General features: G+C 43.5%; 1 protein-coding gene across 4 annotated transcripts in view; it reads right to left on the bottom strand.

Moving 5' to 3' along the window:
• The window catches only part of igsf9ba (immunoglobulin superfamily, member 9Ba), a 64,625-nt gene that overhangs the window by 4,706 nt on the left and 39,039 nt on the right, over positions 1 to 20,880 (bottom strand). For 2 of the 4 annotated variants that reach the window (XR_011602487.1, XM_070970864.1), the window contains exons 6-19: positions 17,990 to 18,131; positions 16,180 to 16,325; positions 14,260 to 14,402; positions 13,040 to 13,180; positions 12,839 to 12,958; positions 12,589 to 12,739; positions 10,704 to 10,827; positions 7,781 to 7,956; positions 4,652 to 4,878; positions 4,302 to 4,386; positions 4,025 to 4,186; positions 3,527 to 3,572; positions 2,614 to 2,700; positions 277 to 1,896 (exon numbers count right to left, since the gene is read on the bottom strand). Coding sequence is in view for 2 of the 4 variants with exons in the window: in XM_070970864.1 (XP_070826965.1) it covers positions 277 to 1,896; positions 2,614 to 2,700; positions 3,527 to 3,572; positions 4,025 to 4,186; positions 4,302 to 4,386; positions 4,652 to 4,878; positions 7,781 to 7,956; positions 10,704 to 10,827; positions 12,589 to 12,739; positions 12,839 to 12,958; positions 13,040 to 13,180; positions 14,260 to 14,402; positions 16,180 to 16,325; positions 17,990 to 18,131 (3,370 nt within the window). In the remaining 2 variants the exon portion in view is untranslated. The remainder of the gene's footprint in view (positions 1 to 276; positions 1,897 to 2,613; positions 2,701 to 3,526; positions 3,573 to 4,024; positions 4,187 to 4,301; positions 4,387 to 4,651; positions 4,879 to 7,780; positions 7,957 to 10,703; positions 10,828 to 12,588; positions 12,740 to 12,838; positions 12,959 to 13,039; positions 13,181 to 14,259; positions 14,403 to 16,179; positions 16,326 to 17,989; positions 18,132 to 20,880) is intronic. The other 2 variants (XR_011602488.1, XM_070970865.1) reach the window with 1 other exon arrangement.

The following is a 20,880-nucleotide window of genomic DNA, read 5'->3' as shown; positions in this document are numbered from 1 at the left end:
AAGACAATAAAACATTATCTTAATCAAATTGAGCTTTCACATGCCATCAGGTTTAGGTAAATGTCATTTTTATGAACTGATACAATGTGTGCTAAATGCAATTACATGCCCTCTGCATATTAATGTACAATATGCATCTTACTTATGCCTAAACGGAGACATCAAAGTACAACTGTGGATAAATACTGAGGAAATTTGGAATAGAGAGCAGACGAGGAGACGAGTCTCCCCTTTAAATAAATATGTGACTATTCTCTACTGGAATGGAGCACCTACCCTGAGGCTGATATCTGGAGCTGAGAGGGCTCTGAGGGTAGCATCTCCTCCTCTGTCCTTCTCTGGGATGGCCTCTGCCCGAAAACATCCCTGCCCTCCAGAGGGGGAGAGGGGGACTGGGAGGGGTAACTGGCTGCAGTGGAGGCATAGGACATGTGGGCGTGGTAACTGGGGCTGGGTTGCCTGGCACCCTGAGTGGGAGAGGCGGACAGGGAGGACCTCCGGGAGAAACTGACAGTGGCTGAGGGCTGCAGGGTGATCTCAGGCATCTCCAGAGACCGAGAGGTGCGGAGGATGCTGGGGCGCGGAGGGGGCCGCACTAGAATATCTGGGGAACCTGGCTGGGTGCTAAGAGGGCTTTGGGAGAGTGGAGAGAGGCGGGAGGGCTGGAGTACTAGCGGGGGTAGGCTGGGGTCTGCCCGGCGCCCTGCCCTCGGGCTGAGCCAGGACTGAGGGCTACTACTGGGGGCTGTGCTTGGGCTCCCTGCACGGGCTGCCGGGTCAGGGTAAGGCAACACTGGTACACCCACACCGTGGGCCGTGTGTCTGAGCTGGCCTAGACTCTGGGCCTGTTGCATAGCTAAACGCCTAACCGGAGGCCCCAGGGGCCTGTCTCTGCCTGGGGGAGCCACAGGAACCTCCAGCTGCAGGAGTCCAGGGCTTGTTGGATCCTTTAGTGGAGGGAGGTGCAGGCGACTGGGGGGTAGAGAGTGAGGAGGGTATGGGGGTGGATCAGGGAGGTCTTGGGGATGATGTAAGGGATGGTGAGGTGGGTATATGAACCGTGGACCCTCTAGACCCAGGAAGGGTAACTCATGAGGCTGCCAGCTTTCAGGTGAGCGAGGAGGAGGGCTGTGTGTGTGAGACAGAGAATGGCCAGAGGCAGTGTACTGATGGTGCTCCATCTCTCCACTCTCCTCGGGGATGGAGGGGTAACCAAAGGGCCCCTCCGCAGTGCCTGGGGGGGAGGACAGAGCGGAGCTACGCGGGCTGATGTCAGGCATGTAGAATGGTGGTGGAATCCCTGATTCACCGCGGCTGCCTAGATACCCATAGAATGGGCCCTGGGGAAAGCCCCTGTAGCGGGAGGCGGGGGCCTGCCCTGAGGCGTGAAGTGCACTGCCCTCTGCAAAGCTCATACCTTCCATGGCCCTGTGTAGGCGGGGGCTGTAGGTGGGGGGCTGCGTTGACTCCAGGCTGGAGGACGTTGGGGAGAGCTGGGGCCGCAGCGTGGGCATGATGGGCGGCAGAGGCCCAGGGTCAAAATCATTCTCCTCATCAGACTGCCGGAACTCAGGGTACATGTCAGACTCCTCTGCGAAGGGGAAGCCCTGGATGCGGCGGGGTGGTGGGCTGGTCTCCATGACGAAGCGACCATCAGGGCCGCGGCTTATCAGCTCAATAGGCGTGGTGACCTCTGCCTCATACTTGGACACGCTGTATTTCTTGCTGGCTATGGCACGCTTGGTTTTCTTGTAGAAGGAGAGCTCTTTGTCTTTTTCTCTCAGAGGGCTGGGCAGCTTCCTGACGTACAGGCCTGGACCGTGGGAACCCTCTGAAGAAAGAGAGCGGGGTCGAGATGGAGGGGAACTCTCTGGACTTATCTTCCCCGACGATAACCTGATGAGAAACACAGACACAAGGCACTGGTTTAATTTCACATATACCAGGTGAAACCCAAAGGTAATGTGCGTAAAGTATATTAAAACAAAAGAAAAATCTCTGATGCTGTGAATGAATAGGCACAAATGCAATTTCAGTCTTCAAATAGACAGATGACACAATACAAAGCCAAAGCACTCCATCAAGACAGCCATAATGAACGACATTATGATAATGACCAGTTTATGGCGGCGGCGGCATCCTGATAGGACAGTAGCTAATGAACCAAGCCAGAATGACGGGATGAGAGGAGAACCAACGACGCAACCATGACAATCGTATCACACATCTATTGATTCTACATCTTCTTGAGTGGACGTGAGGCCAATTTCCATATGCTGCACCAAATGGTGATGTGAGGAAAGCAGATGACATCTAACCAGGCCTCATTTGCCCACACCAGGAGCAGCGTAGTCACACTGGTCACTGAATGCATCAGGTAGACATACATTATAAAAAGTGCATATACACAGTACTGAACTGTACATGCAGCTGAGCTAATGCACGTTAATCCCCGTATGGTGCGTGAAAGTCTGTGCATGCAAAAAGCCAAAAGTAGGCTTCACTACAACAAAGAGTCATTGTCAGTTAATAATTTCTATGCAATGCATCAACCATGCAGCCAAGCCAGTGCAGTGCAGCACACTCTGTATTTTGGTGCAGGCAGGCACTCACAGGGGGCTGGCGGGCGGGGGCAAGAAACTGCTCCTGGCAGGCTCGTCCCAGCAGGGCTCTACCCCTGGCAAGGGGGTGAGAGGAGGCCTGCGATGGGAGACAAACGACATGGGCCTGGTTCATCTCTGACTATGCCACTTGCAGGAAGGACTAAGGGTGAACTCCCTGATCTGCCTGGACCATTTCATTGAAATAAACAAAAGTATCTGATGCTGACGATTTACCTAAAGTCTCAGGCACACAAACATTTATTCTGGAATGGGATTCACACAGATTATTTTCACAAATGAGTTTCTTTTGAGATTGAAATGCAGTCATACATGTACACAAGATTTACAGACAGACAGACAAGTACACACATGTAGCTGATACTGTACATTAAATGTGCAGCTAAACAAAAAGTAGCATTATTTAACACTTAGAATCATGCAGAAAGCAGACGGCGTTTGAGGTTAAAGAATACAGATGGATCAAAAATCAATACACATACTGCAGCTTGGGCACTCTGGGTAATGTGCTTAAAATGCTGACTCGCTGCTTTGAACTTTCCTTAATCTGCCCATGATCCGCTAGAGGCTGCTACTGTACATGTTCTTGCACACCCTTCAAGAAGCCTGAATATATAATCTTTTTTTATCATCAACCTGGGCTTCCTCTTCTTCTTCTTCTTCTGCGGGTTTATTATTTTTGGGAGCTCCACTAACAAGGCTGTAAACAGATTGTGTATGTCCACATGCCAGCTGATTCAAAATAAATGCTGACTGTTTGTAGGTTGTTCTGGTATTTATTGTTAAACGTATGCCTTGTCACAGTGTGCAGAGGAAGAGACGTTTCTGTGAAAGGTGCATTAGAAGATGCATAGTGGTAGCCACCTCTGGCAGGCTGCAGGGGCTCCGGCGTTGACTTTACTTACGGTGACTCAATGCTTTTCCTGAAGTGTGTCACCGACAGGGGAGGATCTGAGAGGACAAAAACATTTACATTTAGCGTTTCCTCTGTTGAACACTACGAGAAGAAGTCAGACACATCGATGGATTATGAGACATGTAAAAGCCCCCCCTCCACACATTCTACATCGGAGAGAGGCACCCAGACTGAAACGACAAAAAGCAACTACAACATGGCCTTAATATGCCTCTGTTTGTAGTTGTTTAGTGTCTCTTTGTGGTCACTTTCCAGCTTTTTCTGATTGTTTTGTGTCTCTTTGTAGTTGTGTTGTGCATCTTTGTGGTTGTTTTGTGTCTTTGTAGTCATTTTCCGCCTCTCCATGGTCATATTTTGTTTCTCTTTTTAGTTGTTTTTTTGTCTCTTTATATTCATATTGCATGTCTTTGTAATTTCTTTTGTGTCCCATTCAGTAATCTGTCCATGGTCATACATGTGCTATATTTATTAATTACTGGGGACTGACCTGGTTTGCGCTTGAGTTTGCGACGATGTTGCTTATTGACAAAGCAAGCTGCTAGAGTGCTGAACAGTACTGCCGCTGCCAGAAAACAGATAGTTGCCACAACGCCCGCCACCACAGGCCGTGCCAGCCCCTCATCAGGCAACTCCGCAGGGGGGAAGGGATCTGATGGGCAGACGAGGGTAAAATGGAGAGTTTAGCGACAATCTATTCCTCACGAGGGCCAAGCATTTCTCTGTGCACTTATACATGTGCGATGCTTCTTTGTAAAGAAATGGACCTGTGCTCGACACTCCCACTACGTTGCTGCTCTCACTGATCAGGTCATCCATGACGGCCATCACTCGAAACTCATACCAGGACTCCTGTTAGAGAGACACCAAACACACCCGTCCAAAGACCGTCTCACTGCACTGAATGTTGAAAAAGTAATTTGTGATTGTGTTATATATAAATATTCTATGTATATTATTTGCATCATAATAACAGAATATTATACTTGATGCCATCGTTTGGGAAGATTAGATTAAATACTACTTTAATAAAACTTTTCAGTCAATTCCTCAAACTTAGCCCCCCTGTCTACCTCACACAGCCATGTTTCTACATCAAAATGTGGATGTAACTGACCTGAACGAGGTCTCGAGCTATGAGCTCAGTCTCAGTGGACGGGATCAGGTCATCCAGAACCTCCCACCTCTCCCCGAGGCGGAACTCCATGATATATCGGTCGATGGGTGAGGAGTGGTTGGCTGGGGGTAGCCATGTGAGGAGAACACCGTGCTGCGTGCGATTGGCTGTGAGGCACCGTGGTGGAGTAAGAAGCACCAGTGGTTCTGGGGTACCCAGAGGAGAGCCTGTGGACCAGAAATGTTGCACAAAAAAAGTTAACAAAGAGGAAACTAATTCAGACATGACCCAGATACCAAAATCCTGAATGATCCTTTGCAGTGAAATACTTTGAAAACCAAAGTGTGGCTAACAAGATTAAGAGCCTACAGCCACGCAAGTAGCTCTGTGCTTTGAGCTAAATGCTAACTTCAGCATGCTAAACACGGGATGCTAACGTGCTCACAATGACAACAGTAACATACTGATGCTAAGCGGGTGTCATTAACAATAAACACAATGTCGTAAATAATAGAAATTCAGGCCAGATGATGAACTAGAGTCTGAGTTAACAGGGCTGAGTTAAAAAAAGAAGCTCTTTTGTATCATATAAATGGTGCTTTGAGTCACTAAGTTTGAAACATGTTGCATGCCTTGATAGTACAGTGGTTTAGATCCCTGAATATACAACTGTGGTCCTCCACCTAACCTCAGACTGAATACTGAGAGAGCTTCCTCTGCAGTGTCTCACTCTACAATCCAGCTGCCTAAACGAAGACGTAATGTGTGGTGGACTATTTTCTTTTAGAAAAAAAGTTTTCCTAATTACCCACAAATAAAAATAGCCCCACTTAGATATAAATAGATACAACACTCATGGGCAGGCACACAGAAATACACTCGTCTGATGTACAGTTTTACCCAAAAAGAAAATAGAAAGTCTGACATCACCAAATCAAAACTCCTGAATGTCCTATCATGAGTGACGGACACTCAAACCATTTTATCAGTGGCGTGGAAACGCAGCAATTCACAATTACACCATAACAATACATTCAGTCGTCGGGATATTACTGCATGGGCTCGTGAACACTTTATGAAACACAGTTTGTTTGCAAATAGACGCCTTGTGATTTAGTAGTTTAACCAAAAAATCATCTTTGCTGATGAGCCTAACATGCATGTTATTGCACATACTTTAAATACCAAGAAAATAACTTTATATGACAGAACAAAGCACAAACCAACCCCCTTATTGTCCACTGCCATTCATTTATCGACTGCTGTCTGAGTGTGTGAACTAGGTCAGAAATTTGCAAGCCTCATTTAACCTTTGCTGAATGAAAGTAAACTTTCCAACACACAGTTTGTTGGCAACGTGGAGCAGAATCTAGGTTAACACTGCATGAAACAAAGCCAGCATTGTTAGCAGGCTACTGTCATCAAGTCTATGAGATGATGTTTTGTTAACCATCAGTTGTCAGGCTGCTTCTAATGATTTCAAACAATCCACGATTTGATGGAGAAAGTAGCCATGCACTTTGGCACTGGTTGAATGGAAACACACACAAATCTAAAGGATGTAAATACGCTTCAAAACATGGAGTTTAACTCAGTTGAATGACTAACCGCTCACTAACACACCTCTCTCAAACACAGGTGGAACTTAAAGCAATAATGATGGTTTACTGGAACACCTAAATGGAACAGTGCCATCAGTAATGTCATTAGTTTAGCAGTATTTGCAGTAAGAATTACCTGTTGCTCAGTGCATTGAAACGTATATCAGATGGTCCCATCTCTGCACATGAGCACATTTGAATCATTTTGTTCTCAGGAAGCCTCAAATTCTCAGGCACATGCGTTAAATGGCAGATAAAATCTTGTTTTTTAGTCATAATGTAGCATGATTAAAGTGATTTGGTGGCTTTGATGTTTAATATTTGGGGCTTTCCTCTTTTAAATCCTGACAGGAGAGCACAAATGGGCTTAACTGGGAAGTTTTAATCACCAACAGTGTATCATGGAGGTGGATGGAATTAAAGCTGTGTGCTGTGCATCTAAAAAATGATGCTTGAAAGTATGACCTCTATGATATCGATGATAAAAAGAGCTTAGGTTTGGTTTCAGGCTTTTATATACACTTAAATCTACTTCCCCCTCCTTGGCATGTTTTTTTGTGTAACAGAAGTCATTTAATTATATCTAAATAAAAAGACTAGAATTCGTGATGACGATGGATGACAATTACACTTTCCACATCAATGGTTGCATAACCAAACACACAAACAGAAAAACAGAGATATAAGATGCTTGTGTAGACACCAATGCACTAATCCTGCTTAAAGGTGGGGTGAGTCACTCTGGAGAAAGATTGTTGATGTTGGCGTCTCTCCTTCTTCACAATGCGATTACACGTTAGGATGCCAGATATTTGCTGAATTTCAGTGACTATCAACAATCTTTCTCCAGAATGACTCACCCCACCTTTAAAATCATGCTTAGTTCCCTTTAGAGATGAAACATAATCTTGTATCGCATCTTCACTACAAGGAACTCTGTGCTTTGCTTATCGCCCTGTCTTTGATTGATGTTTTATTTCTATCAAATATCTTTTTAGGAGAATTTTAACGTACCTGACTAAAAAGCACATTGTGTTATATTTCTTTTATTTCTGAACGTGCATGCAGAGGAGGTGGCAGGACTTTGTGCCTGCAGGTGTTCTTTTAAGAGTCCATCCACTGCCAACAACCTCTACCGACAAGGGAGAGGAGACCGTATTTGGCCTGTGAGGTGAAACCCAGGGCAAAAGAAAAAACCCAGCATAGCCCTGCTGCTCCCCTTGTTGCTACTCTTAGCTGCTGTAATTAAAGTTGACTGAGATGAGAATATCTCACATCTGGTTTTGGCAGCTGGACAGTCAGAGAATAATGTTCAGATTTCAGTAAATGATCAAACCGAAAGAATAAGTGATGGTGACATTTCCCTCAATCCCCAGTGGAAATTATGTCTAAATTTAAACATCATTATGAGGGTGTATCCTCCATACCGCGCCTGATGATATCCTAAAAATTAACACAACTCTGTGGGTTAACTCTGAAGTCAGGAAGCAGCAAACATGGATGGGAAAACATTTGATGAAGCACCCACCTGCAGTGTTGACTGTCACAACTTCGCTGAATGGGCCTGTGCCCAGTTTGTTTTGTGCCAACACACTGAACTGGTACTCCGTCCCAGGCTCCAGCCCTGGCACCACCAACCAGGTCTGAGCACCAGAAACTGGCATCGAATGCCAGTCGTGAGGACCGAAGTCTGTTCTCTTTGACCTAACAACACAGATGAGACAGAAAAACAGAAAAATTAGACATGATTTAAGGATAACGGTGAATAATGTCCCAACTATAATTAGTCACAAGAGAGCATTGTTCAGTAGGTGGGTGCCCAAAATCCAAAGTTAATCTAAAGCTTGAGGAGGTGATGTATTTCAGAAGGATTTTTTGTTGAAATTCTCTTTACATCCCAACAGAATTAATAAATAAAATGCTCTGACAAATAAAAATATACATATAATGTATATGTGGAATATATAATCTAAAAAAATCTGATATCTGATTGTTGCCAGCCTGTGATAAACCAATCCAATCATTTCATTTGGGCTCAATGAAAAGACTGGATGGCTTACCTGCCGTCTGCCTGTGTACCTGCCAGCCTGCACCTGTGCACTCATCGCACATGACGTCTCCCACAAGGCAACGCTGATATATTGTTAAAGCTAAAGTGAGCTTGCCGCACCAGAATGAGGGGAGGAAGTGCATCCAAGATTTCCCAAAGCTAACATGCTAACTTGACAGTTGTGAGTACAAACAATAGCCATGTTCGCCGTTTACATGCATTATGATAATGTTAGTTTCTTGCATGTGAATGAGGCATGAGGCAGTTGTTTATGGTTAGTGATGCCCTCCAGCAGACACTCCCTGAGCCGACAGACTCTGGTTCAGCAGCTAACCCAGCAGCATGAAGTGCGCATACAGCAATGAGCAGCTTTAAGCGTCAGGCACCAAAAAGACTTTCTTTCTGTTTATTTTACTCCTCTTTAAAATGCTTCATGGTCTTGCACCAGCCTACATGTCTGACACGCTTGCAGGAGAAAAAACTTCTGGTGAGGCAGCTTCTAGTTTTTATGCTTATTAGCCGAGCTCTTTATTTTATTCTGTTCCAATTTTAAAAGGTCTCAGATATTTAACTTTTTATTGTTTCTTAATTTATTTTGTGCATTAGACTGTTTATATTTGTATTCTCTTATTATCAGCATGCCTGCCATCTTTAAAGCACTTTGAATTGCACTAACCTTTATGACAGAAGCTACATTTGATTGATTGACTTTTAAGACTACTTGAATGATCCACTTGGGAAATACAGTCACTTCAGCAACAAAGTCTTACTCCTAAATTCAGTTTATTTGTATCTGTGTTGGTGATGTATCTGAATCTGAATATGCTATTCAGGCAAGCACAAATAATGGTTGAAGTGGGACAGAGAGGCTGAGAGGACTGGTTATAGTGGGACAGAGAGGCTGAGAGGACTGGTTACAACATGAACTGAGATTGGTCAAACAAAGCAGCTGAACCACGAGCAGACTGTCAAGGACTTCACGGCGCTCAAAGCTCACAGACTGACATTCAGACAGGTGAGTGCATTCACTACGTTGCCTAGCAACCTGGCGTTGTGTGTGCGTGCTGTGTGGTGTGTAAAAGCTGTGCAGCTCTCTTTGCTTTAATATGTGTGTTTGTGGCTGCAGCCGCTGTGGAGTTTATATTGCCTCTATATTGCTGCGAGGGTATACAGAAGAAGGCTGTTATATATTTAGAAGAGATAATCAGCAGCATGCACAGGCTGAAAAATCTGAGTGTACAAATGGAATTTATTGCCAGTTTGGACGTCAGAGCTCATCGGGTGGATTCGCATCTGTTGAATTGACATTTAATGCAATTGTAGATCCCATGTTACTCAAGAATAATATTCCAATACTCTTTCCATCTGTGCACGTTTCCCCAGCGAACTGCAGTAACGTTAACACATCAAGACATGTGGAATTTAAGATTATTCCCTTCAACTGAGGGATACTTTATATTTAATGTAAATACTGTAGTTTCTGTTTCCAATGCAAAGCATAATCTTTCCATCTATCAAGCATTTAGTTTCCGCTTCTGCTTGTTCATTGTCCCCCAGTTAAAGTTCAGTTAAATCATTTGATGTTTTGAAGGAACAACAACTGTACTGCCAATGAATATTAGGTGAAAAAGTACAACAAATGCCTGATTTAATGTGACTTCTGGTATAAAACAAATCCATTTCTGGTCCTCTATCTGAATATGGAGGCTGATAAGTTTGTTGGTTGAACAGATACAGATAATAACATCTCTGTGCACCTCCAATTTGCATATTTTGCATATTGTAAACTGTAATTAGACGCATATATGCATGAATGTAAACCACTACAGTTCTTTTGTGCATTTTATCTATTAGAGTTATGACCTCCTGTCAGTTACCACTGCAGTGATATAAACAACAAGTCAGTGATATTTTAACACTATAATGTGGAATGCATTTAGCATATAATTATCTCTTACCAAGGTAATTACAGAGCTTTGACTCACACATTTACCGTTTCAACACCACGTGAAACATGAAAGAAAAGTCAAAAGTGTCTCTTTTCTCACTTTTAAAGTCACAAATGTGTATACAGTGAGACCAAGACAAATTATTTACTCACATGCATTGTAAATAAAAAAAAATGCTCTCTGTTCTGACTACTGTCAGATGCACACACACTCCATTACTTTCCCACCATGAATTATGCACATGCACATCTACAGAACACCCCGAGAAATACGCTGTCAAAACAATTCTGCTGCGAGCTTCTGATTGAATTTCATATTTTATCACCATCAGTGAAAGAGGGGAGGGGAAAAAAGCAACCCTGCTCATACTGTACGTCAGACTGGGCCGATAGGTAGTGTTTCCACATCTGCAGGCTGATGCCATTGATTGGAAGTTAAGTAAGAGCACTTACACTGGACCGTACCACACAGAGAACGTCTGTTCGAAGCCGCCATCATAACCTGGTTCCCAGGACACATTAGCAGAGGTTGTTGAGGGCAATACATGGATATTGCCAGGAGCGTGTGGGCTGGTGCCTGAGTGGTTTATAGAGACAGAGACAGACAGAGGGAATACATTTAAGAAGCACAAGTACTAATTTACTCATCAGATATAAAACTACTTACAATTATCGTTTAATATCACTTGCGGTAATGAAACTAGAGATGTGCTTTTAACACGCATAGAGTATTAACATTTTATTCACACAACTGGTCGTCTTAAGTCAGATTTAAGCCATACAATGCACCACAAGTCGAATAAGGAGCATTTTGTTGGTGTTTTCACCCTCAAAAATGCTGTTCGCTGCATCCTGTGCTGTTCTTGGTGGATTGCGTTATGGCAGCTGAGGTGATGACCAGCATAAGGTCAAATTCAAGAGCAGCAATGCTGTCTGCGGCTCTGCTCATCCCACCCACGTAACAGCTGTGCCGTGTGGCCCGGAGCCAGTTACTTCTCACTGGGATAAAAGAGAGACCTGAGCGTGGTCTGAGGAGCACAGCTGTCTCCGCTGCCCTGTGACACCTGTCAGCTGAGAGCTGGTCATACGGAGGCAGGCCGAGCGCTGCCAGCTGTGCGACAGCATAACGACTCCACAGACACTGGGGCAATGGGCTACTGGGGCAGACTTAGTGACCTGCTCACGGTGGAAAGACCAGCAGACGATAGAAAAACCCAGACTTAAAGAAACAGTTCAACAGTCTGAGAACATATCTGTACACCTTATGTGATACTATAGCCAGAGGACAGTTAGCTTAGCTTGGTAAACGTTTTGCAGGGACTAAACAAATTATAGAGTCAGACACATCTGGCCTGATGCCCTTTCCAGCCTTTTTGAAAGGAATGCTTTGGGTGGTCACCCCTAAAGTGCAACTGTATGCAATTTATTCATGCTTAAGAATCTACATGTCATATTTCATATGTGTACATGAACATTTACATGTCAATTACGATACGGAAGACAAGGCGAAAGTAAGTGCTTAAATACAGTTAGGCGTCACTCTTAGACTGTTTTCCCATGTTTCCAGTCTTCATGCTAAGTGAAGCTGACTGGCTACTGGCTGTCGCTTCATATTTAGCATACGGGCATGAGAGTGAGTCTGCAAGTTCACTGAGGCTGTTTTACAACTTTGTACAAGGCATTTATCTACTCAAAATGGCTGCTATTACTGCTGTAAAGACACTGTCACAACTTAAGCAAGCAAAGGGCATAATCAGTGCTTTGATTTCAAATTAGATAGGAGGACACTATAGTTACAAAGGCTACTTAATGACACCGTGATTACTTGTTTAACTCTGAACACTACAATTTGCATTATAGGTATCAAAGGAGACTTTCTACAGTGTTCAATTTGAGGGCTTTTTGTTCCACAGTGTTAACACACACATAATTTAACTAACTACTGCAATCTTTGTGCGTCTGGACTCTCATAGCCCCGTTTAAACCTTGCCTTTTTCGGCACTTCAGTCAATCAATTAAAGAGTAAAAAGATGTCCTTGGTGCATTGACTCAACGGACAAAGGCTATAGTGACAGCGGTTTAGCAGACAGATGGATGCACCACACTGTAGTTACAGATTCGGCCTTTAAATCAAGCTATTACAGATTAGATCTCATGAAATTTTAATGACGCCCAGGGGGAAACAGGGTAGAGGAAAGGTGTTGGATGATGGTCTTCTTTCTCACTCAAACCACACAGAAAAGTGGGATCACAATGAAGTCAAAATAACCACGAACGGTAAGTTCTGTTGATGTAAACTGAGCTGGTGAGCTGACAGCACTGTGCAGACTGTTTGTACCGATGACTAGGATACGCGTGCTGGCAGTGATGCTTGTGACCACGTTGGTGGCTACACACTCCCATTCTCCATGGTCCTCCTTGCTGAGGGACAGGAACTGTAAGCTGCCACTGGGTAGGATGTTGTGCTTACTCTTGCTTGGCTTCCCCACCTTCAATGCACACAGAAAGCGCAGCAGTTAAGAGGTGCAAACAATTACACATAACAAGTGTAGGAGATGATTTATTTGTTATGTGTTTGTCTGCTGCACCTTTCTCCAGGTGATGGTTGGTATATCAGGGTCTCCAGAAGCAGCACAGGGGATAACTAGCTCTCTCCCAGCCTCCTGACGGTACTCCCCCCCAGGCCTCACATTAAAGTAAGGGGGATCCTGCACAAACACGCAAACAGCAGACCATCATGGGCACATCAGTCTATGCTAAAACATGCAGAGACTGAAGCAATCATGTACCTTTAGCACCAAAGTGGCAGGGGGGGACATGCCCATGGTACCCAGGGCGTTGTAAGGCACACAGGTGTAGGTGCCCAGGGAGTCTTCTGTGGCCTCCGCCACCCGGATGCTTCCATCTGGCATCAAGCTCCAACCAGGGTACTACAAGACAAGGGGGGCATCTGAAATGCTTGATTTTCCTGAAATCTCAGGGTCCCATCTAAACGTTTTTGAACTGCACAAGAAAACAAAAATCCCAGAAATGCAACTGAAATCAGACGAATGAGAAGTGAATTGTTATGCGATGCAGACCAGAGAAGATAGAGACAGTGTGTCTGTGGAAAGTGTAACAGTAAGAATTAATTTACTGCTGTAAGATGCTGTATTATCAAAGATCACTGGACAACTGATCAATACCTCTGGATAAGCTCAGGGCATTTTCAATTATCAGTGTGCTGTAACTGACTTTACAAAACAATACCTGTCATACTGAAAGCAAAGCACAGCAGTGGAAAGAGTATGCAGATCATTTACTTAAGTAAAAGTACCAGTACTTTGATGCACAGCAAAATGTACTTTAAGAATCCAAAGTAAAAGCACTCGTTCTGCAGAAAAATATGCTACTATACATGACATCATGAGATATTGAGACTGGTGCACTGATGTAAGTTGATGTGGTCCACTGGTTCCCAACCTGAGGGTTGGGCCCCAGCAAAGGGTCACAGGATAAATCTGAGGGGTCATGAGATGATTAATGGGGCAGGAAATTTCTGCTACACAAAATCGCATTGGTTTATCTTTAATTTTTTGGTAATATATTAGATTATTTAACCTCTTTGGGCCTCAAACAGTTACTTAAATGAAACTCTGAGAAGTTTAAAGCAGAAATGAGGTCACCAGCCCAAATGATGTCAGATAAATGTGGTTGACTAGAAAATCGAATATTGTAGAAATGTAATGGAGTGAATGAATGCAAATATAGTAAAACACAGTTGCAATAATGTAAAATATGTCTTCACAGGAAATAATTGCTACACATCAATAAACATAAAAATGTCTTTATATCTGCTTATAACTACATCATATTCTGATATAAAGCATTTACTAAATGCCTGTCTACTGCTTGTAAATGTTAAAAAGGGGAACTTAGAGCAAAGGGTGTAAATTTCTCACGTACTTACATGTAAAAGCAGTAAATGTAGTGTAGCACAGAGAGAGGAGAGGAAACAGTGCAGACAAACCTTCTCCACTCTGAGAGGATAGCCGTCTTTCTCCCACTTCACTGATGTCACAGGTGGGTTGGCGTCCACCGGGCAGCGGATGATGCCTGGCAGTTTCCGTGGGACGTAGATGACCGGGGGCATGTTGATCACTCGAGCAGGGTCTGGACGGAAAGGACAGATCGGTGTTAGCAATGCTGGCAGTATAATCCAATCCAAACGTTTGGTTTAATCTAATATGTGAAGAACTTTCACAGCAGAAAATGCCCAGGTGGTGTTTCAAAGACAGGGCATGTATCTATCAGGCGGGTCAGAGAAGGAAAACACTGCAAACTGGCCAGAAATCAGACACATTTTCAGTGTCACTTTAAGGACTAGAAGCAAAGGCATTTTATCAGCATTCCTAACTAAGGAAATCACTCATCTCGGTCAAAAGCACCCCAGAGGTGTCCTGACCTGTGAGGACATACCAGGAGGTGGCGTCCAGGCAGAAATATTGTGTGGGAGGACAGATGTTCCGGGAGCTCTCGACGACAATGAGCTTATTCAAAGATCGTTTGGACCATAATTTTGTGGAGTGACTTTGAGCAGGATGCAGAAGACATGATTTCCCCTCAGAAGCCAATGTCCTCACAATGCTGCACTTTTTTTTAGAAAAGACAGCAATGCAAATTATAAATCACACTCTGATCCCATTTTTATGCTGCTTGGTGCACACGAGGAGGCTCTTTAATCTAGCTAATATACATATATACACTGTACATATATAACTCTATTTTTAATATCAAGTGGGTTTTAACTCTCTATCTTATTTTACATTCATTTTCACTGAAATGTGTTCATACTGTCATGGCGTATTGTAGTTGAAAGAGGAATCAGTGGAAGAGACGATCAGGCTGCAGGCAGCTGGCGAGTTTTCTGCATCATGTCTGCGTGTGACGGTGCAGTTTCTGTGAGATGCATTATCATGGGCTGGAAAAGGATGTGGTGTGGATGGAGTGAAACGGCATGCTGTCTGAATTTACATATAGACTACACGTACTCTTTAAGCCAGGCGAGTGGACTGTCAATATTTCCTTAAAGTTTAAATGGCATTTTGGTAAATATTAATATGACTTCTTATACGTTTTGTCATCATATCTTTGCATTTCTTCTTTTGTGGCTCTGACTGTGGAACAGCAGCGAGTCGTCCTCCTCCTTGCTGAGAGTAAGTGTTAGACTTAATAAATTACTCTCAAGTTCTACTCTGAGTATTTTTAGTCCGAGGTTAACTTTCTATATAATCCCTCAGAGTGACTCTGAGATGTCTGATGAATACAGGCTCAGAGTATGTTTTGCATGAAGCATCCAGGACACTGGTTTAATTATGGTCTGTTGTATTTGAGGCCAGTGATGAAGTCTGTGCCTGCAGGGCTGTGAATCCCCCGGCTCTCTCTCATACTGTAGCGCAGTAATCAATGACCAGCAGCAACTTGGGAGCAAATTAGCTCAACACACAAGGGCTGGCGATGAAACGTCAGATGGCCAGGAGTGGCGTTTCGCCCTCATCGGTCAGGGCTGATGAACAGGAAGGTCACCGTTTCATTTAGGCGGAGCCGGATTCAAAAGGGACCAGAAAAGATGGAGTCTGAGGACAAGCCCGTCTCCATCTTTGTGCACAGGAATGAGGCTGGGGTCGGAAAAGACGATAACCGTGTCATTAAGATCCACTCAGGATGTGAAAATGGTCAAAGAGGCTCGGCGAGCTCCCTCTGTCACGTCTGACCTTGAAATTCAAGAAGGTTACTTTGCATTACAGCGGAAGAGCAGCAGCGCTGCCAAATAATACAGCAGCCTCCAACACAAGCAGCCTCCATACTGCTGCTGCTGTTCTTCTCGCACAGCTCGCTGTACTGTCTCCCCGCCCCTCCCCCTCCACTTTGTTGCCACGGTAACACTCACACTGAACAGTCAGGTAGGCCGATGCCGAGGGCGAGATACCGAGGCTGTTGCTCGGACTGCAGGTGTATTTCCCGGCATCCTCCGGCTTGACCCGGAAGATGATAAGGGTGCCGTCGATGAGAATGCGCACTCGGAGCTTCAGATCACTGCAAGAAGACACAGATGTTTTGTCACACACTCAGACACCAGCAGGACAGGGCAGCCATCTATTTTTTTTCCCCCTCTTGGGCTGAATTACATCAAGATGCCATAAGAGAGCAGCAGAGAGTCAAACAGCAGTTCAGCTCTCCGAGAGGGATCCAAAGAACGCAGAGCACAGAGCAAGAGATTCAAATAAATCTGCTAATTGCCATAATCGCCAAATGGTACAGCCTTCATGTTTTTCCCCTTGACACCATTTATAATTAAACACAGCCATGATGGAGCGGCTCTCCTTGCCCACACAGTGCAATAATTCAACATTTTAACATGAAACAGAATTGGAGCTCAAACTGAATACGCCTTTAAATAAAAAGGTTTCTAACACCAGAGTTTATATGCTGTAACTAATGGCTTTATTAAAGGTTAGCAAATCATTTACTGAAGGCTTACAGATCAGCTGCAGGACATTAAGAAGAACGTTTGAATCATATGATGACAAAATCCATTAATCAACAGCTTATTAAGCCTTTATTAATAAAATATATAACTAAAAAATAGAACTGTTCTTATTCATGGTTTATATCTGATCTTTATTGACAATGGACAAGATAAAATAAGCTTTCTGTTTGCTTTTAGTCATTTGGGATCTTTTTTGATGCTTTGTCATGTAAAGCATCTATGAATATCTTAAGACTGTGAGACTATATTGGTCGATGTGGGAAAATTAATATATTAGAGCAGCATAGAGAGGAATACAAGAGATAAAAAAAAACAATATAAGAAATTATAGAAAGCCACCATATATACATTACTATACTTTAATCTACATAAGTGAACTCTAGAAGCAATGATGTGTCATGATGTGTGCATGTAATACCTGTATGGAAAGTAAACACAAATCATCTTCTATTAAAATACCGATATAATTTATATGTGCAGTGCAGACATTATACAGTGTTTATACAATGCTATAGACATAATAGAAATGGAGGAGACTGATATAGTGTGACATAGTAACAACTATGTAATAACCTTTTTATGCAATTGCATCCAGTTAAATCTTACCTATCCTGCAAAAAGAACAAAAAAAATCCAGACTGACTCCATGAAATGAGACGGTGCACTTCAGGGCATTTCCTCAGACACTTGTTTTCACTGCGAGTCAAACTCCCATTCACTTGTTCTTCCTTCCCTCTTGTTCTGTCTGTCACTCTCTGGCTGTAAAACCCTCTCAGGCTCTAAAGACCTGCTCTGGGGAGCCCGCAGAGGTCCTGGCTACGCTTCAGATCATCACGGCATGAGAGGCATATGATGACACAAGGCCTGAGTCATGTGATATTGTCATCAGAGCGCACTAACTCGCCTGGCACTGTCCAGACAGACCCCCGCCAGGCTCGCTCTTACTGCCTCCAGGGCCGCATTAGGACAGGGCACCGGCACGCACACACATATACAGACACACACACACATACACACACACTCAAAGAGACGCACAATGTCAGTCACATCACAAAAGCTTTGTGCAGCCTGCCTGGTGGCGGTTTAAATGACCGAGCCTCTAAGTAAAGGGCCTTTAAGTCTAAACCTCACCCAAGTGCTTAATTAAGATGCTTCCCTGTGGAGAGTCACTGCGGCTACAGTACAGAAGTGAACTTGATCATAACTTTACTTCTTGAAGTAGACGTTATCCTCTTCCCAGTACCAGGTGTAGGTCAGGTTGCCCGGATACGCCTCCGCTTGGCAGGTGAAGAGTGCATTCTGGGAAATGTTTACAGTGACGTTTTCTGGTGGAGAGACGATGTATGGAGGCCCTGAGAGAGACAGAGACACGTGTTTTAGTTTGTTAGCAGTCTACTGTTTGTTACCTTTTGATTTTTGGGGGGAATAAGCTCTGAACACAAAGCGGACACGTTATTATCTTTACGTTCATGTGATGAATCAGTTAGCAAACTTTACATGTCCACAAGACACACAGCAGCATTAACCCGATGAACCTGAGCCCAATATTCACTCTCCTTTCTGCTCTGTTTTTGTGTCCACCAGCAAAATACATGGCTCCTTAACTGCTAAATGCTCCACTATGTTCACCAGCCAGTCGCTAACTGTGCCTGTCTGCTGTTGGGTGCTGGGTTGGAAGAGTACAGTGGGTTTTTAGAGCTTTTCTATGAAAAGAGCATCTGACAGCGAGTGGGTGAACCAAAACAGTAAAGAGCTGAAAGACACTGAGGAAGTGCAGAGTCAGGCATCATTACACATCATTCATTTCATATAATAACTATAAACTAATGATGGCAAAATACAAAACACAATTAGTTGAGAACTGTCTGCTCACTTCAATCTGGATACACACTTTGAGCAGAAGTTGTACCAACTCAACTTTTATCTGAGTAAAGTGGTCAAATTCTGCAACTGTCACTGTGAATATTATCACTCTGGATTTACCTCATGATTGCACTGCTCTTTCATTTAAAATGCTTTAAAAATGTCAGAAAATTAGACTGAAATAATAGTTTTTAACGTATTCATGATTACTAATCAGAAAACTGAACGACTATCACAGCTTGAACTATGCTGTATCAAATGGTGGAAAAGAGCATTAAAGGGATAAAAAGTATCATCAAATCATAAAAACATCTTACGCAGTCCCACTTTGCTTCCACTTTCGGCCTGTCGACATGTTTTTCAGGATCAGCGTGAGAAAGAGCACACACTATGTATTATTTACAATAAATCACCACAGTCTGATGTAACATACAGCGAGCAGGCAGCTACTGTAACCTTAATAGTAGTCAGTGTTGGAGCTTATGCATGCTTCACATTGTAACCTTGTCATCTTATTCTAGGTTTGCTCTTAACCCTCAATAAAACAGCAGACGCCATGAAAGGTAAGCTGTCTTTTATGAGCGGGCCCAGATACAAGTCTCCTGGTTATTTTCCTCTCAGCGTGCACGGCTTTATGCATCAGGTGGGACTGCAGACGGCGCTGTGCGGGTGTCTCACATAACAATTAAAAACACATCACGGGAGTGGGAATCACGACTCCTCAGATATCTGCTTGTTATTGCTCTGAGTCCTAATCATACTCCGCATTTTAGTTCACAGCACTTTTTGTGCCAATATTCAACCAAACCTGACTCCAGTGCAAACAATTTATTTCTGTGCTTTTCCCATTTCACCTGAGTGTAGGTTTCTGAAAGCGTTTCATACACTGAAAAGGTTTTTTGAGGTGAAAGGCACCACTGTTGTAGCCTCCATCACACATCCTGCTCGCATTACTCTGAAGTTTATACGACAGAGGTTAATAAGGTTACTGCAGGGGCTCAGATTCAAACTTGAACCTCACAGACGGCAGGTGAGAACTCTGCAAATAGGTGGACAAAATAACAGGAACATCTTAAAACACAGTGCAGTCTAATCAAGCTGCCCAACAACTTTTACTGGTTCCATTTTTCAGACTAATTTCATCCCTCGGGTGTGATGCAAAACTGAACAAAGAACCATGTTGCATCTATTTCGGGATTGTCCAAAGCTAAATTTATTTTGGTCTAATATTTTCAACATGTTATCCAATGCATATAAGCGTACAATCCTTCCCCTCTGCATGGGTTTCCTCCGGGTGCTTGGGCTTCCTCTGACAGTCCAATGACATGCAAGTGAACTGGCAAATCTACATCGCCCGTAGGTGTGAATGTGAGTGTGAATGGTTGTTTGTCACAATGTGTCAGTCCTGTGATTGACTGGCCATCTGTCCTAAGTGCACCCGCCTCTCGCCCAGTGTCAGCTGGGATTGGATCCAGCGCCCCCGTGACTCTCTGAAGGATAGGTGGTTATAGATAATGAAAGGACATTTAGATCGCTGAATGGTCTCAGTCATGTTTCTGCACAGAACACCAACATTTTTCTCATGACTGTAACTTTATTCTCATAATATCATGTTTAATATATTTTTCTTTCGTAATATTACACCTTGTAAAATTCTGACTTAATATTAAAGGTTTTTCCTCAGAATAATTTGACTTTCATCTTTTTTCAATACCCATTGTACTCTGTGGTACAATAAAGGTATTGTTCCCATTGATTTACAACACTGCCAACAAAGGTATACATTACAGTGCACTATATGGGAATATTAAGTGATAGCTGAAACTAGGATTGGTCACATCACCAAAAACCTTGTCTCAACAAAAAAACGTCCCATTTTACTTGCAGGGCTCTTGTATCATCCGCTTTAGGCTGTATACTGTGAATGCACAGGTAGTACTGTCCTGTGTTGCCTCTCATCTGGAAAGTAAGAAGTCCACAATTGAACTACCACTGCTGCAGTGTGTTGTGCTTGAGAGAACAGATGTCGTTGTATTAGCGGGTCCACTGGAGGCCTGCAGACTTAATGCAGTTGCATCACATGCACCACTGGTTAAACTATTCACTAGGTTACAACACAATGATTTTTTTAATGTGTGTTTTCAGTGAGTGTGCATGTACATTTACTATACTGGGAACAAAGAGGAGAGTAATTGCCCTGCTCTGTTCGCACCAACAGAAGTCAGCTTTAAAATAGAC

The sequence above is a fragment of the Chaetodon trifascialis genome, chromosome 9 (genome assembly GCF_039877785.1).
Source record: "Chaetodon trifascialis isolate fChaTrf1 chromosome 9, fChaTrf1.hap1, whole genome shotgun sequence".
Classification (NCBI taxonomy): Eukaryota; Metazoa; Chordata; class Actinopteri; order Chaetodontiformes; family Chaetodontidae; genus Chaetodon; species Chaetodon trifascialis.
Note: the sequence above shows the minus strand (reverse complement) of the source record. Positions and strands in the feature narration are given on the sequence as shown.